The sequence below is a fragment of the Chlorocebus sabaeus genome, chromosome 26 (genome assembly GCF_047675955.1).
Source record: "Chlorocebus sabaeus isolate Y175 chromosome 26, mChlSab1.0.hap1, whole genome shotgun sequence".
NCBI classification, from domain to species: domain Eukaryota; kingdom Metazoa; phylum Chordata; class Mammalia; order Primates; family Cercopithecidae; genus Chlorocebus; species Chlorocebus sabaeus.
In genome coordinates this window covers 45035292-45052660 of record NC_132929.1, presented here as the reverse complement: position 1 = coordinate 45052660, position 17369 = coordinate 45035292, and the positions used below count along the sequence as shown (strand labels likewise).

Here is a 17369-nt window from a genome sequence, read left to right as displayed (position 1 = left end):
GCCTCAGTTTCTTCACATGTTAAATAGAGATAATATTACTTTGCAGGGTAATTGTGAGGATTTTAAAAAAGACAATGGAGTAGAATATAGTAATAAATGATGGTTATTATTCCAAAGCCACTGGCTTCAGAGGCTAAAAAAATAGTTAAAGCTGTTTTATCTGACAAATTATTAAAGAGCAAATTTCTTTTGAATATTTATAGTATTAATGATGGTTAATTCCCAGAAAGATGACTTTTTGAATACTGCTGATCTAGATCTACCAAGAAACTGAGCATATTAAAATAGCAGCAGCAGCAGCAAGAATAAGAACAACAAAAATATATGTAGTACAAATTTAAAAATATTAAAGGAAAATCTTAATATCTTGATCTTTCCACAGCTTAAATGTCCAAAATGCATTCACATGTATTATCTCATTTGATACTTAATCTTCTGAAGCTGGTAGGGCAGGAATTATTATATTACATCTCCATTTTAGAGGTGAAGATATGTAGGCATTGCAAGGTTAAATGGTTTGCCCAATGCCAAAAGCTAATTAGTGGTAGAGCAGTGACTAGAATCCAGGTTTCCTGGACTCAGGTTCAGACTGTGAAAAAGACAAATGATATTGGAGATGGTATTCTTATAAGAATATTCAATAGAAAGCTTCTCTTAGACACAGCGATAGAAGCAGATCTCTACTTTGCAGAATCCTTGAAAAAATCTTTAGTGTGTCACCCGGAGCAAAGATCAGAAATGTGAACTGGGCTGGGCACAAGTGGTCACACTCAGCAGTCTGGGAGGCCAAGGCAGGAGGACTGCTTGAAGTGAGGAGCTTGAGACCAGTCTGGCAAAGAAAGCAAGATCCTAACTCTACAAAAAATACAATAAAATAGCCAAGTGCAGTGGCATGTGTCTGTAGTCCTAGGTACTTGGGAGGCTAAGGTGGGAGGATTGCTTGAGCCCAGGAGTTTGAGGCTGAAGTGAGCTATGATCACACCACTCTCATTCTGGGTGACAGAACAAGACTCTGTCTCTTAAAAAAAAAAAAGAAAAAGGGAAAAATAAATATGAACTGATGATACTGTATACTTGGAGGGCATCTGTATGTTGAGTTGATCATTTAACTCTTGTAACACTGGACTCTAGCAGTATGGTTGTATTTGTCCCAAGGCTCTTAATTACTTCATTGGATGGAACAGACAATTCTGAAAGTTGTATCAAGAATGAGAACATCCTCATAGACTCATGCATCAAACAATGCTCTGAGTAACTTAACAGAAAAACTGATTTCAGAAGTAAACTTCTAATACAGTAAAAAATCCATTTTATCTGGCAAAATGTCAACATGTACTCTCTCTCTTAACTAGCATTTTTCTGCATCTATAGTAAAATGGGATCTGAAGTTCAGGACAACATCCCTGAAACATTGCAGGATTCTGAATTGACTTATGAACCACTCAAGATTAAATTATATTCAGTGGAGCAGACTATCTTGAGTGCTACTTATTTTTTCATTCTCATCAGATGGGATTATTAACTATGACATCTATTCTGGCCAAAGTGGATAACAATGACCCATCTTTAGAAGTCCAAGTGTGAGGAAGCTGGAAGAGTGCCCATTTCCTCCCAGAATTTCAGAAGCTGAAAGAGTACCCATTTCCTCCCAGAATTTCAATTTTATTTACACAAATGTAATGAAATGACATGGTTTAATCAGTCACCTTATGTCTTCATATGACAAACCAGTCCAAAGAACTCAGTAATGAACAATGTCAAGGGATGTAATCTTTTAAAAAGCCAATGTATTAATTTCCTGAAGACCGTAACACCAGCAGAGGGGGTTACTGAGTCATCTAGGAGAAGTGACAGAAGTCACAATCCTCAAATTAACCAACCAACAATTATAATCCTCACAACAATCTTACAAATCGTTTAATTCCCATTTTATAGATACACAGAGGAGGTTAAATAACCTCCTGGCATCATTCAGGAGGATCTGAATGGGAGCAAATGGGATGGTGGCAACCAGTTTGGCAATGTACCAGGTAAGGTTCTGAGCTCTACTGGAAGTACTAGGCTATCTGAAGATTCCTCCTTCAAATCTAATAGAAAGTTTTGTTTTTTTATTGTTTGAAGCCCATGACCCATCCTCTCCTGACCAGTTAATTCCCAGGAGTTACCGTAACTGTTTATTTTTGGTATATGTGACACATATACATGCACTTTAGGCAATAAAGGATGATCAACATTTAAGAATACTTTTGACATTGGTCTTAGCAATGATTGTTTAGATTTGACATCAAATGTACAAGCAAAAGGGGCACAAGCAAACAAGTGGGACTACATCAAACTGAAAAGCTTTTGCACAGCAAGGGAAACAATCAACAAAATGAAAAGCAACCTATAGAACAGGAGAGAATATGTACAAGCATATATCTTATAAGAGGTTAATATCCAAAATCTATCAGGAACTTATATAAATAGCAAAAAAAAAAAAATCTGATTAAAAAATAACCAAATGATCTGAATAGGCACTTTTTCAAAGAAGATATATGAGTGCCCAAAAGGTATATAAAAAGGTGCTCAACATCATTAATCACCAGGGAAATAAATGCAAAGCAAAACCACAATGATATATCATCACCTTACACCTGTTGGGATGACTATCATCAAAAAGGGAAGAGATAAGAAGTACTGGTGACGATGTGGAGAAAGGGGAACCCTTGTGCACTTTGGGTGGGAAAGTAAATTGGCACAGTCATTAGGAAACAGAATGGAGGTTCCTCAAAAAATCAAAAATAGAACTACCAATGATCCATCAATCCCACTTCCTGGTATATACCCCAAGGAAATGAAATCAATTATCTCAAAAAGATAGATATCTGCACTCCTGTGTTCTTTGCAGCATTATTCACAATAGCCAAGGCATGGGAGCAACCTAAGTGTTTAGTATGGATAAACAAAGAAAACATGGTGTATATGTATGTGTGTGTATACACACACATACATATAGAATAGAATATTAGCCATAACAAAGAAGGAAATCCTGCCATTTGTGACAACATAGATGAACCCTGAAGGCATTATGCTACGTGTGATAAGTCAGAGAAAGATACTGTACGATCTCACTTATATGTGGACCCCCAAACAACTCAACTCACAGGAAAGTAGAATGGTGGTTGTTGGGCTGGGGGGTGGGAAAAATGGGGTGATGTTGATCAAAGGGTACAAACTTCAGATATAAGACGAATAAGTTCTAGGGGTCTAATGTACAGCATGGTGACTACAGTTTACTGTACTGTATGCCTGAAATGTGCTAAAATATCTCTAAAATGTTCTCACCACCACCACCACCATACAAAGAAAGGTAACTATGAGGTGATGGATGTGTTAACTAATTTAATTATGGTAATCATTTCACAATATCTATGTATATCAAAGCATCACATTGTATACGTTTGCCAGTTATACCTCAATAAAGCTAGGGAAAAAAAGAAGAGCCTTTAAATCAATGTTTCATATCCAACAAAAACTGTTATCAATCCATTCATTTAATCAACAGATTTACTATGTAGCATGAGCAGAGGCCCTACTCAAAATCTTGAGAAACACCGAGAGAAAGAAGAATCAAGCAGAAGAAGAGAAGCTCCCAAGAAGCCTGAGCAAGAATGGCTACAGAGATAGGAGAAAGTGAGGTCATGGAAATCAAATGAAAAGTGTGCTTGGGGAAAGGGAAAGCTAATTTAATTTGATAGAGTAGGACAGGCCTAAAGTTTCAATTCATTCAATTTTAAAATTAGAAAAAGGAAAACATTACTCAACAAATAAGCAAATAAACAAAAAAAATATGCTGCAGAACCTATTATATGACTCTTTACCCATATTTGATTTTATCCCCTTTCAGAAAAAAAATTCAAGGCCAAGAAAGAAAAAAAAAAGGCCAACAGCATTCAGCTTGTGGTCCTCCAGGATCTCACCTCACTTGGGCCTATGCTTTTATGGGACTAGAAGTGTTTCAGATTTTGGAATATTTACATATACATAAATATCCTGGGGATGGGACTGAAGTCTAAACACAAAATTCTTTTATATTTGCTTTTATTATGTGCAAGTTCCAATTTCCTCTTAATGGTGATTCTCTGAATTTATCGCCCATGAGGTCTATATCCTCTAAAAACCCTCCTTTCTCATACCTATGCTTCAATAAAATAGTCTCACCTCTTTGATTCCCTTCTTCCACTCTGTTCTGAGCAGTAACTCCCACGTATCGCCAACTCACCTTCTCTCATACTCTTATAGTATGCAACTGGAGGTGCAGCATCCTTAGTTCAAAACTCCGAAATCTGAAATGCTCCAAAATCCAAAACTTTTTGAGTGCTAACATGATGCCACAAGTGGAAAATTCCACATCTTCCCTCATGATAGGTGGCATATATTATTAAAAATATTATAAGAAGTTACCCTCAGGCTATGTGTATAGCATATGAAATATAAAAGAATTTTGTGTTTAGACTTCAGTCCCATCCCCAGGATATTTATGTATATGTAAATATTCCAAAATCTGAAACACTTCTAGTTTCAAGCATTTCAGATAAGGGATACTCAACCTGTACATGCACACACAGAATTCCATTCCCAGCTAGCACGCTTCCACCAACAGGGAGTTCCAACTTAGAATAGCTGTGTCCCACTCACAGACTGGCTGTTAGAGACAGAGTTCTCTCCTCTATATGCTTAAAATCATCTTAGGAAGTAGTTTTATCTCCAGCTACTGGCTACAGAATGAGAGGCTAAGGTGAAGATCCCTCACTTAAGATGTGGGAACCTATCTTTTGTATTACTCAGAGCACCCAAAAGTGCACAATGAAATCTGTTGCTCTAAACATGACAGAGTTCAAAAGACTGTCCTAGAAAACCTTCTAAACACTCAAGGAGATCAAGGTGAGGGCTGCTGATTCCACCCTAATCCAGACAACCATTATTAACTGGTGCAAAAATAAGTTTCTTGAGTGCACCCAAAAGTTCTTTTGCATAGTCTAATCATTTCCTGTTGCAATAACCTCTTAGGTATCACAACCTAAATATTCTTAAACATTCAGTTGTACTTTCTCACTCAGCCAAACCTGTTGTTTACAATAAGCAAAGATGCTCTGTGTACCAGAATATCATAGAATGCCATGGGGAAAAAGGAGTTCTAGTCACAGAACAAAAATTAAAGGTCATCTATTATTTGCACTGCATTCAGTACTCATAAATTCATTACTTAAGGCTATCTAGAATGAGTAGGTTTGTATTATGGCTTTCAGGGTCTATAAATTACACAGTCATCAATGAAGAAGAAGAAGAGAATACAGAAGAGGTCTTATAACCTTTCCTCTCTTTTCATTTACCAACGGCAAGATTGGTGGGAGGGTGGAACAAGTTCTGTACTTGACAACATTCCCCCATAGAGAATTAAGCCTGAGGTGCTAACTAAAATTATTTCATTGTCTTCTTAAGTAATAGACTCATTAATTCTCATTGATATTGATTAGTGCAGGAAAATGCATTAGATTCTAACTAATGAGAGACTGTCTTAGTAAAAGGGGAAATGCTGCATAAAGTTAATTTGATTTTGTAAATTATTTTATTAATGAAAATGGCTTTACATGAAGTTTGAGATAATCTACTACATTAACAAATTCCAATATGGGAAACAGGCCTCTTTGGTAATGCTATATTATCCTGAAAAAATTAAAAGCTATTGGCAAAGGATAGGCAAAGGAAAGGATGGCTGTCTCCTTAAAACCATTCTATTTACTGCAAAAGTTTAAAAATTAAACTATACTGTACTGAAATATTAAATGGAGGAACTTCTTTCCTATTGGATATAGACCCCTGGAGGCAAGTACACATTGTGCAGTAACCTGGACTTTACCATTCAATCTATGGCTTGGCTCTTTACATAGTAAATATTCCTTTTTATAACCTTGACTTTTTAGCTCTATCTTTTTTAGAGATTTCATTGGGGTTGCTTTATTTCTTGCTTTATATATGTAACATAAAGGGTCTGCTTATGTGTTTTTTAAATCATATTAAAATTTTAAGGGAATATCAGGGTCCCATAAACCAACATAAAATTAGCAGGCACATAAAACACATAACTTACCTGGTGCAATAAACTGTTTGACATTGGTGAATCTAGACTTATCAGCCACATTAGCCATAAAGCAGCCCTTTGGCACAGTCCAGTCATTAGGCTTGTTGTTTTTGTCTCTGTCTTCTGCTGTTTCATATACCTCTATGTGAGGAGGTTTCTCAGTTAGATTCTTGCTGTAATGACTTAACCCATACTGTGCAATCTGGATTGGATAGAAATAGCCTTGAGGTCCCCATTGTGTAGATAATGGCACACCTATAAAATAGAGAAACAAAATGAATAATCATTTACAAGCCTATTCCTAGTACCACTCCTCATTGATTTCCTTCTGGGGAATCTTACAGGGTTATCAGGAAGTTGTGGGCTTCCTCATAATACTGCTCTGATACTGACCAGATCTAGTACCAAATTAACCAGATATGAAAAATAAAAATTAAGTATTCTTTCACTCTCATTCATTATTTGTTAACAAAGAGTGCAACGCTACAAATTACCTTTTAAGGACTGGTTTTTTATGTGTTACTCTTGCTTATGGCTACAGATGTCACATTTCTAATCCTGTTTCATACATTCGAATTCTGCACAATTTAGATGCATATAGTTAATGTCACCACAGTTCTATTTTCAATATTAATCCTGAAATTTTCTTAAACATTTATACTTATCAAGTTACTACATACTCATCTTTCCCTCCAATGTCAAAGTGTGGTCTACTAATTAGGTATGTCATCTGATGGTTAATGTATTTGCTTAAAAAGCCAGTTGTGGTTGGGCACAGTAGCTCACGCCTGTAATCCTAGCACTTTGGGAGGCTGAGATGGGTGGATTGCCTGAGCTCAGGAGTTTGAGACCAGCTTGGGCAACATGGTGAAACCCCATCTCTACTAAAATACAAAAAGTTAGCTGGGAGTGGTGGCGGGCGCCTGTAATCCCAGCTACTTGGGAGGTTGAGACAGGAGAAGTGCTTGAACCCAGGACTCAGGGGTTGCAGTGAGCCAAAGTGGCACCACTGCACTCCAGCCTGGATGATGGAGCAAGACTCTGTCTCAAAAAAAAAAAAGCCAGCTGTGACTTGGCAATTTAAAATATAAACAGCTTGAAATTCTTTTTCATATCTTTCCTATTAAAATGTAATTCTTAAGAAGTGTTTTTTAAAACACGAATTTCATTTGTATATTTCACCACAGATTCTTGAAATAATTCATTAATGGATTACCTTTTGTAAAGTTCTAAGCACAACTTTTAAATGTTTGGTATTAGTGTTTATCTTAGTAATTTCTTTTTTTTTTCCTTTTTTTTTTTGAGACGGAGTCTCGCTCTGTCGCCCAGGCTGGAGTGCAGTGGCCAGATCTCAGCTCACTGCAAGCTCTGCCTCCCAGGTTTACGCCACTCTCCTGCCTCAGCCTCCCGAGTAGCTGGGACTACAGGCGCCCGCCACCTTGCCCGGCTAGTTTTTTGTATTTTTTAGTAGAGACGGGGTTTCACTGTGTTAGCCAGGATGGTCTCGATCTCCTGACCTCGTGATCTGCCTGCCTTGGCCTACCAAAGTGCTGGGATTACAGGCTTGAGCCACCGCGCCTGGCCATATCTTAGTAATTTCTTACATAGGAGCTACAAATCCTACGTTTATATAATATTGTATTGCTGAATCACGTATGTATTGAGAGATAAACTACTATCTGTAGTTCTAAAATTAATAAGAATCTGATGAGCACAGCAGAAACTGGGAATCTGCAGAATTTTAAGTGTTTTGTTGTAGATTCAAAACAATGTTTACGGAATTAGGTAGGCTACAGATAAGCTTTTTAACATTTGTATCTTTCCCCCAAGAGGGGGATCCCCTCTGTAATTCAAATAAAAGGTAGTTTATACAACCTCATTAAAAATGACTGGTGACTACAATAATGTGCAACTAGCACAAGAACTGAGACTGATCAATGAAACCAAACAGCAGCCCAGAAACTCATTCTAGTACTCCTAAATTTAGTGTAATGACGAATATTCCATCAAAATCAGTGGGAAAAGAGATGATTCAATACATATTGGGGAAAAACGTTTAAAATTAGGCTGTGACTTTGTACCATTTGCCAAAATATAAATCAATTTAGCAGAACTAAAGAAGTTAAATGTAAAAAAATGAAACCATAAAACTGTCAGAGAAATTAAAAGTGAAAAGCTGATCATAATGTGGTATGGCAAGTGCCTTTCTAAGCATAAAACGAAGAGGCACAAGGATCCAGGAAAACCCCATAAGTTCAATAAATGGAACTAAAAACTTCTAAAACCAACAAATCATATGTAAAATGAAAAGACAACCAAATTGAAGAAATATCTTTAACATATATATGAGTATTGCTACCCTTACTACATAAGTTCACACAAATACATTTTTTAAAAACTCCACTTATCACATTAGAAAAAGGGGTAAAGAACGTAAAAATACAGCAAAAAGTATAAGAAAAAGATATCTGACCTCACTAGTTGTTAAAGAGAGAAAATTATAATATCCCTTTGTAACCAACAGACAAAAAAACAATGTTCCATGATGGCAAGAGTTGGGTGAAAATGGCACCCTCATACTCTGCTACTGGAAGTAGGAGCAAGTTCCACCTTTCTGGAAAATGGCTGGCAAGAGTACAAAGGTTTGGCAGGTTATTTGACATTGCAGTTAATTATATTCTCAGAATAGGAATACACTACAATGAGAATAAAATTAAAATAGCAAATAAAAATTAACAATGAAAATCTGCAACATTTATAATAGCAAAGAAATGGAAATGTAGTTACCCTTTGTGCTACCAAATACCAGATTTCATTCACTCGATCTTAATTTATTATACATTTAAAAATAACTGAAAGAACATTATTGGATTGTTTGTAACACAAATAAAGGATAAATGTTTGAGGTGATGCCTATGCCATTATCCCTGATGTGATTATTATTATACATTGCATGCCTGTATAAAAATATCTAATATACCCCATAAATACATACACCTACTATGTACCCACAAAAATTAAAAATAAAACATTAATTAAAAAACATAAGGGCCGGGCGTGGTGGCTCATGCCTGTAATCCCAGCACTTTGGGAGGCCGAGGCAGGCGGATCACGAGGTCAGGAGATCGAGACCATCCTGGCTAACATGGTGAAATCCCGTCTCTACTAAAAATACAAAAAATTAGCTCAGCATGGTAGCAGGCGCCTGTAGTCCCAGCTACTCGGGAGGCTGAGGCAGGAGAACGGCGTGAATCCAGGAGGCGGAGCTTGCAGTGAGCCGCGATCGCGCCACTGCATTCCAGCCTGGGCGACAGAGCGAGACTCCGTCTCAAAAAAAAAAAAAAAACCATAAAAAACCTGGGAATGACCTAAGTGTACAACTAAAGAGCAGGGTCTCATACATTACATATATCATGGCATGTCTTTACTACAAATACTAGTTATTAAAATGTTCAATAAATATTCAGTGAGGGGAAATAGTCATAACATGTTAAGTAGAAAATACCAGAATAAAAACTGACCATACAGTATGATCTGAATTTTTTTTAAAAGATGCATTTCTAGTATGCAGCCATAAAAAAGAAAGAAATCACATTCTTTGTAGCAATATGGACGGAGCTAGGGGCCATTATCCTTAGCAAACCAATGCAGGAACAGAAAACTAAATACTGTGCGGTTCTCACTTCTAAGTGGGAGCTAAATGATGAAAACACATGGACACATAGAGGGGAACAACACACACTGGGGCCTACTGGAGGGTGGAGGGTAGGTGGCGGGTGAGGATCAGAAAAATAACTGATGGGTTCTAGGCTTAATATCTAGGTGACAAAATAATCTGTAAAACAAATCTCCATGACATGAGGTTACCTATATAACAAAGCTGCACATATGCCCCTGAACTTAAAAGTTAAAAACAAAATAAAATAAAATAAAAAATATATTTCTAAAACAACAAAAAGATTGGGGGGAAAAAGTCAAAATATTAATGGTGATTATGGGTACTTTTTACTTTTTTATTTTAGAATTTAGGCACCTATTAATTTTATGCGTTTAAAAAATTGCCGAAAAAAAGGTTTGACTCTGAGTATCTTTGAAATCTCTATTACTGTCCTGAATCACTGTATAGTAAATATCATTATGATTATGCTAAAATATATGTCTAAGTACAAAGCCCTCCAGAGAAAATACAAAAATAATAATAATTATATTGAGGTGGTAAGAACGTAGGTGAATCTGGTCGCTTCTCTCTTCTAAACATTTGGTAAGGATATTGGCCAGGCACGGTGCCTCATGTCTGTAATTCCAGCACTTTGGGAGCCTAAGGCAGGAGGACTGCTTGAGTCCAGGAATTTGAGATAAGCCTGGACAACACAGTGAGACAATGTCTTTACAAAAAATAAATTAAAAAGAATTAGCTGGGCATGGTGGAGCCTGGGAGATCGAGACTGCAGTGAGTCATGACAGTGTCACTGCACTCCAGGCCTGGGTGACAGAGTGAGATGCTGTCTCAAAAGAAGAGAAAAAGATATTATAAAAAATTATATAAGTAGTAAAAACAAAGGAAAAAACTCCTGCATCAGATATGTAAATTCCAATTTCCAACTTGATGAATAAACACACCATTAACTTCACAGACAAGGGTGGGCTATAATCCTTTGGTCTGTAGGAGTCTGAAAACATCCACATGGTCACCAAGTAAGCACAAACTTCTTTTCAGAGCAAAAAAATATATTAAGTTAGTTAAAAGCTTATTTCAATACAGATTTTAAAATATTAAGATCTTAAAATCACTTTATAACAAAATGAGGAAAGTAAATCCCAAACCAAGAAATCTCAAAACATATTAAGCCCTTTCCTCTGTTGTGATATACTTTAAAGTGATATACTTTAAAGTCAAATTCAATTTGGGTTTCTGGTTTGAAAAGCAAATTCCAAAGCATATTAACTGTATCCACAAGGAACGCTTACTGCCCCAGGTTTTAAAGACAATGAAAAACAGTATGTAAGAGACTAGGAGTTCAGTATAAGTTCAGAGAAAAAGCATCTACATATTGTCTTGTTCTGAAGACTTGAAACCTCCTTCCAGAGATGACACTTGACTAATTAGGTAACCAGACTGCACTGGTATATTGATGGGTCCACTGGATGGTCTCCTTTTCCCATCTCTCATAGGATTCTAGCTATATATTTTAATGCAAAATTCTGGAGAAGCAGTGCCTTTACCTTACTGGTGAGAATTTTAGATTCAGATTTAGGTTAATAAAATAATTCTATTTGCCCAGGTATGGTCTTACGGCAGCCCTTAAGTCATAGTATCTAGAAAGCTGCCCTAGGTTCAGACTTAACCTGTTCCTCCCTGCTAAATTAGAGCGATGAAAAGTCTTTTGACAGTAAGCTACGTACTTGATGTATAATTAACAACATTTTCTTATTCTTCAACACAGTCATGCTTGAAAAATGCAAGTGAAGCAGACAGATACCAACCTTCAACCCCACTTATGCACTTGACTCTGTCTCGGACTTCCACATTGTAGCCTTCAAAAGACATAAACACACCATCGGGGTGATAGGGGGCTCTCTGTGCATAGACTTTGGAATAGCTATGAGAGAATTCAAACCGATCATAGCCATCATACTGAACCACCTTTCCATAAACATCAAAATATTTCTCAACCCAAGTGAATGGAAGAAAGACTTCGTTCCCCTCTCGTCTCCCTTTAATTGTGTGTTCATCATTTATGAGACAGTCAATTTCTTCATATTTGAGCCCTAACACCTTACTTCCCACATTGCTATTGAAGCCCCCAACAACAGGGGGAGCTTTCTGCTGTTCCTGAGGGAATGCTTCCTCAGACTGTTGTTTGGCCACGTGGTTCATATAGTTGTTACTCTCAGATGCTGCTGCTCTTTTTTCTAATCCATCCACTCTGAAGCCGCTACTCAAACGCCGTGGAAACTGGATTGCTTTGTCACTGGAACACTTATTCCACAAAAGTACTGTGACCAAAGTGAAGAGTGCGCAGATAATAATCAAAGTCTTATAGTTGACCCGAGCTGCCAAGCAACGCATATTCAGACCATACCTATGGAGGCAAGAAGAAAAAAAATCACGCAAAGATGTGCTACCAGCATTTCAAAGGATAAAGTTGTCTTTGCTTTTTTTTTTTTTTTTTTTTTTTTTAACGTTGAAACAACTGTATTAGGACCATTTTGGATCAGATTTAAAATTGCAAACTGAAACTTTTCAGCACAAAAAAAAGGTAAGAGGTGTTTCCTCCTTTTGGTGAAATCCTTAGAATAGCTATGCTTCTAAATCCTTAGAATAGCATAAGCTTCTAAAGCAGAGATGTTCAAACTTTCTTAGTTTGTGGCTCCCTTGGTATCTCAGTAATTTTTCACAATGCCCCCTAGGCCAAAAGAAATACCTAACACAGTTTGAGTATCCTGTACCAAAAATGCTTGGGACCAGAGGGTTTTGGATTTTGGATTTTTCTCAGATTTGGGAATATCTGTATTACACTTAACAGTTCAGCACCCCAGATCTAAAATCTGAAACGCTTCACTAAGTATTTCTTTAGAACATCACATTGATGCTCAAAAGTTTTTGATTTTGAACCATTTTGTATTTTGGATTTCTGAACTTGGGGTGCTCAACATGTAGTTTCATTTATTAAATAGTTAGGGCCAAATAACTACTTATATACAAGTATTTATGTCCTAACACCTTAGTAGCTGTCTGAAAAAACATAGTAGACCTTTTCAAGGTAAACACCAACATCCATGTTGCTAAATCCAACAACGAATTTTTAGTGCTCATCCTACCTGACCTCCTAACAGCATAAAATAGTCAATGGCTCTTTCCTTCTTGAAACATTTTCTTCCCATGGTTTCTAGGGCACCATTCTCTTTTGGTTCTCCTAAAATCCCACTGGTTGTTCTTCTCTTCTTTGAGTCTTCCTTTTCATTTCCCTAATTGTTAAATGTTAGAGTACCTTAGGGTCCCAGTCTTTTGCCTTCTTTATCTCTATTCACTCTACTCACTTTGATCTCACCCAACCTCATGCCTTTAAATACAAGGCTGACTATCCCCAAATTATCTCACCAGGCCATGCCCTTCTTCAGAGCTGCAGATACATATATGCAAATACATATATCTTTATTTGGAGGTCAAATAAATTTCTGAAATAACATCCAAAACTTAACTTCCAATCTTTTCCTCAATCTGTTCCTCCCTTCCTACTGCTTAGACTAAAAATCTTGACCCTTTCTTATTCACTCAATATACCATAAGTCAGGAAATTCTCTTGGCTCTAACTTCGAATTATACCCAGAATCTGACGTCTTTTCACCAACTACATTGTTACTACCATGTCAGAACCACTGTCATCTTTCACCTGGAACATAGCAGTGATATTCAAACTGGTCTCTCCTTCTACCCTTACCCTACTACTCCACCCTTAAGTCTGTTCTCAACACAGCAGTCAGAATGATGCTCTTAAATTTAAGTCAGATCATGTCATTCTAGTCCTGATGGAAGGAAAATGTGATGCTGTTGCTTCTTCTGGCCATATGGTGTATGAGCCTGTTGTGATTGCAATGCAAGTAGTCCTGGGTTACTTTTTACTGGGATGAACGGGAAATATGGGAAATTATGGATAGTTATATGTATAATGTATGATACATTTCAGCCTACTGAGAGTAAAGGGAGTAGTTTACTGCCGTTTGCCACAGTAGCTCTGTAATTTATTTTATGGTGTGAATCAACAACTAACTTTATTGTTTTGAATCCCCTCTTCTCATTTTCCCCTCAACCCTTTTAGCAGCAATGATGTATTAAAAACAAATCAAATGCTAAATTTCCGTTTCTCAAGAAGTTGATGGTGAATATGTAATTCATTCATTTCTTTTACTTCCAATGGAAGGCAAACTTTGCACCCTTCAGTGTCTGAAAACAAGTGTATTCTGCTCTCACCCTTGATTAATAGTGTGGCAAGTTGTAGAATCCATGGTTGCATATTACTTTCTCTCTACATGTTGTAGGCAATACTTTACTGTCTTAAATCATTAAGAGTTATTCATAAGTGGTTTGATTTAGTCTCTTGTTACTATGCATGTGATTTCTTTGTGGATCTTTGTTTATCCTGGAATTCTGCAGTTTTGAGATGTGTCACAGTACCATGTTTGATTCTCTATTTCAGCACTTGGTGTGCCCTGTCAATGTAAAAACTTGTGTCCTCCTATTCTTGTTTAATGGATATAGTATCTTCTTAGAGCTCTGAATATATTAGATGATTTATTCTTCTTTTTTAAAAATAAAGTTCTTTCTTACTAGTTTTACTTTTTCCACTGGCCATTTTCCTGGTTATTTAGTCTTTCATGCCATTAGTTTTTCCCACCATGCCTGGTGATCTTCCGTTACTCATTCACATTTAAGAGAGAATGACTCATTAGCCAACATAGATTTCCTGTGTTATTTTGAAGATAGTCTGATTTTGGCTAGATTGTTCCCCTGGAGGGGATAAAAAGAGGGAGCTCTGTGTGGGCTGGACATAAGCTGACTGGCAGTGTTCCCACAGGGTGAGTGGGTGGGGAGCCAGCAGACCTTTCAAATGCCAGAAAGAAGATGGTGTTTTCTCTTCTGCTACACGAACACAGCACACACTTTAGAAGTCTTCATCTTTCTCATGCTCTCTAAAGAAAATCTGCCTCGTGTTTGCCTGGGATTCTTGCCAGCTATCTGTATTCAAGTGTATGGGTGAAAGAGGTATGAGGAGGGGAGAAGAAGGTATAGTTGGGCCTACTGGTACTCAATTAGAGATCTAGAAATCTGTTCAACTATCATCCTTGGGTAGTCCTCCAATTTACTGTTACTGGCTTCTTCATTTCTCATTTTTAGACATTTTATTTTGGTGGGGCATCAGAAGGGAAAGGAGGCGAATACAGATTTTAAGAACTGGAAACCAATAATACATTTTTAACCCTATTAACTGAGAATAATTCATTTCATCATCTGCATTATTACTATGAGAAACCAAAGTGTGTAACAAGCAAAACTTTAGAAGTCATATAAATTGAGCATTTCCTTATATTGTAGTGGGGGCAAACTGGTAACACTAAATGGTGTTTTGTTTTGTTTTTTAAAAATCCTTTATTAAAGGCTGGGTGCGGTGGCTCAAGCCTGTAATTCCAGCACTTTGGGAGGCCGAGATGGGTGGATCACGAGGTCAGGAGATCAAGACCATCCTGGCTAACACGGTGAAACCCTGTCTCTACTAAAAAATACAAAAAACTAGCCGGGCGAGGTGGCGGGCGCCTGTAGTCCCAGCTACTCGGGAGGCTGAGGCAGGAGAATGGCGTAAACCCGGTAGGCTGAGCTTGCAGTGACCTGAGATCCGGCCACTGCACTCCAGCCTGGGCAACAGAGCGAGACTCCATCTCAAAAAAAAAAAAAAAATCCTTTATTAAAAACACTTATATGTCAACAGCTGACTACTCTGTCATCTATGCCTTACATTTTGACCAATTAATATAGAAATATAAAGCTTTTTATCCTATCTTTGAGAAGTGCCCTTCCTCTACTACTCAAATGCCTGTAACCCGGTTTATGGAACAAGGCTACTGATATAGCTTGGGTATTTGTCCCCACCCAAATCTCATGTTGAAATGTAATCTCCAGTCTTGGAGGTGGGATCTGGGGGGAGGTGTTTGGATCATGGGGGTGCATCCCTCTTGAATGGCTTAGTGCCATCCCCTTGGTGATGAGTTTGTGTGAGATCTGGTTGCTTAAAAGTATGTGGCACCTTGCCACACTCCCTTGGCTCCTGCCCTGGCCATGTGGCCTGCTTGCTCCTGCTTTGCCTTCTGCCATGAGTAAAAGTGCCCTGAGGTCTCCCCAGAAGCTGAGTGGGTGCTGGCACCATGTTTGTATAGCCTGAAGAATTGTGAGCCAATTAAACCTCTTTTTTTTTTTTTTTAAATAAATTACCCAATCTCAGGTATTCCTTTATAGCAATACAAGAACAGACTAACACAGCTATCAATATGATGAAGCACATGATGGGAAAGTAAAGAAAAATCAAATTTAAAAACTTCCAATAATCCTTATGTCCAGGTTTTATTGTCTGATGCCATTTGTTACTAAAGACAATCAGGGCTTCTTAAAGAAATGAGTAATTCCAGGGCTAGGGATGGGACAACTTGCCGCACCAGAAAACAAACTTTCAATTACTAATGAGATAAAAATCAAGGGTGTCAAAAAAGCAGCAGGAGAAAGATAAAACAAAATTAGAAAATTATTGCTAATTGGTAAAACTGAGAGTGATAGATACATTGGAAGTTCAGTATACCACTCCCTATATACTTTTGTGTTTAAACATTTCCATAAATATGTAACGTCATGGAAAAAAGACACAGGAATCAGTATAAAAGGTCCTCTTCCCTATTAGTCAAATGTGTAAGAATTATGACTGAAGTAGACTGAAACACAATGACGCAATAAAAATCCATGAATCTGCAATAATATTTAAAAGGAGAAAGCCAGCAAAAAACTTAGTCTTCTGAGCTGATAAATATTGGCAACTGAGTGAAAAAAATTATTTACTTGTCTTTGCAGGAGCAACCATATTTCAGAACAAATCAATAACCCCAGTAAATAAAATACTCTATTGTACAAAAGGCTATCCAATAAGAAGTAAATTTTTTTAAAAAAATCAGAAAATTAGCATTATGTAATCCCTCATGAAATTACAGATACAGGCAAGTGTTAAATGCAGGTATATGTTTGCCATGACCTAGAGATTCACACTGTGCAAAGTAATACCAAATACATTATTTTCTAGTTGAAAGAAGAAAAAGATTAAACTTGACAGTGAAAGGATCAGATAGTCATACCCTAATTCAGTGGTCAACTTCAGTCTCCTTAATTGTGACCCATTCGGAAGCTTTCTCCTGATAAGTCATAATAAGAAATATATCACTTACCACATATTCCAGCCCAAAATGTTTCACTTGGATCTCTCAGGACATAAAATTTAATCTCTGGTTAACAGGAAATACAAGGGATAGAGGAACAAGTTAAAGCAGGAAGCAACCAGACACATCTGGAAGGTGAGACATCCTGCAGGACAGCTGGTCCTGTCTCCTCAATTCAATTAGTGATATGAAAAGAAAAAAGGTTTTGTTTTTTTTTTTTTAAAGAGACTTACGGACATAACAACCAGATGTGAAACTTGGTCCTACACTGGGA

General features: G+C 37.2%; 1 protein-coding gene across 4 annotated transcripts in view; it reads right to left on the bottom strand.

Moving 5' to 3' along the window:
* Nucleotides 1-17369, bottom strand: part of GLCE (glucuronic acid epimerase) — a 121657-nt gene that overhangs the window by 3754 nt on the left and 100534 nt on the right. For all 4 annotated transcript variants that reach the window (XM_038010093.2, XM_008016093.3, XM_073012276.1 and 1 more), the window contains 2 exons: nt 11609-12207; nt 6134-6379 (listed from right to left, as the gene is read on the bottom strand). In XM_038010093.2, coding sequence (XP_037866021.1) covers nt 6134-6379; nt 11609-12194 — 832 coding nt within the window. In that variant the 5' untranslated portion in view covers nt 12195-12207. The remainder of the gene's footprint in view (nt 1-6133; nt 6380-11608; nt 12208-17369) is intronic.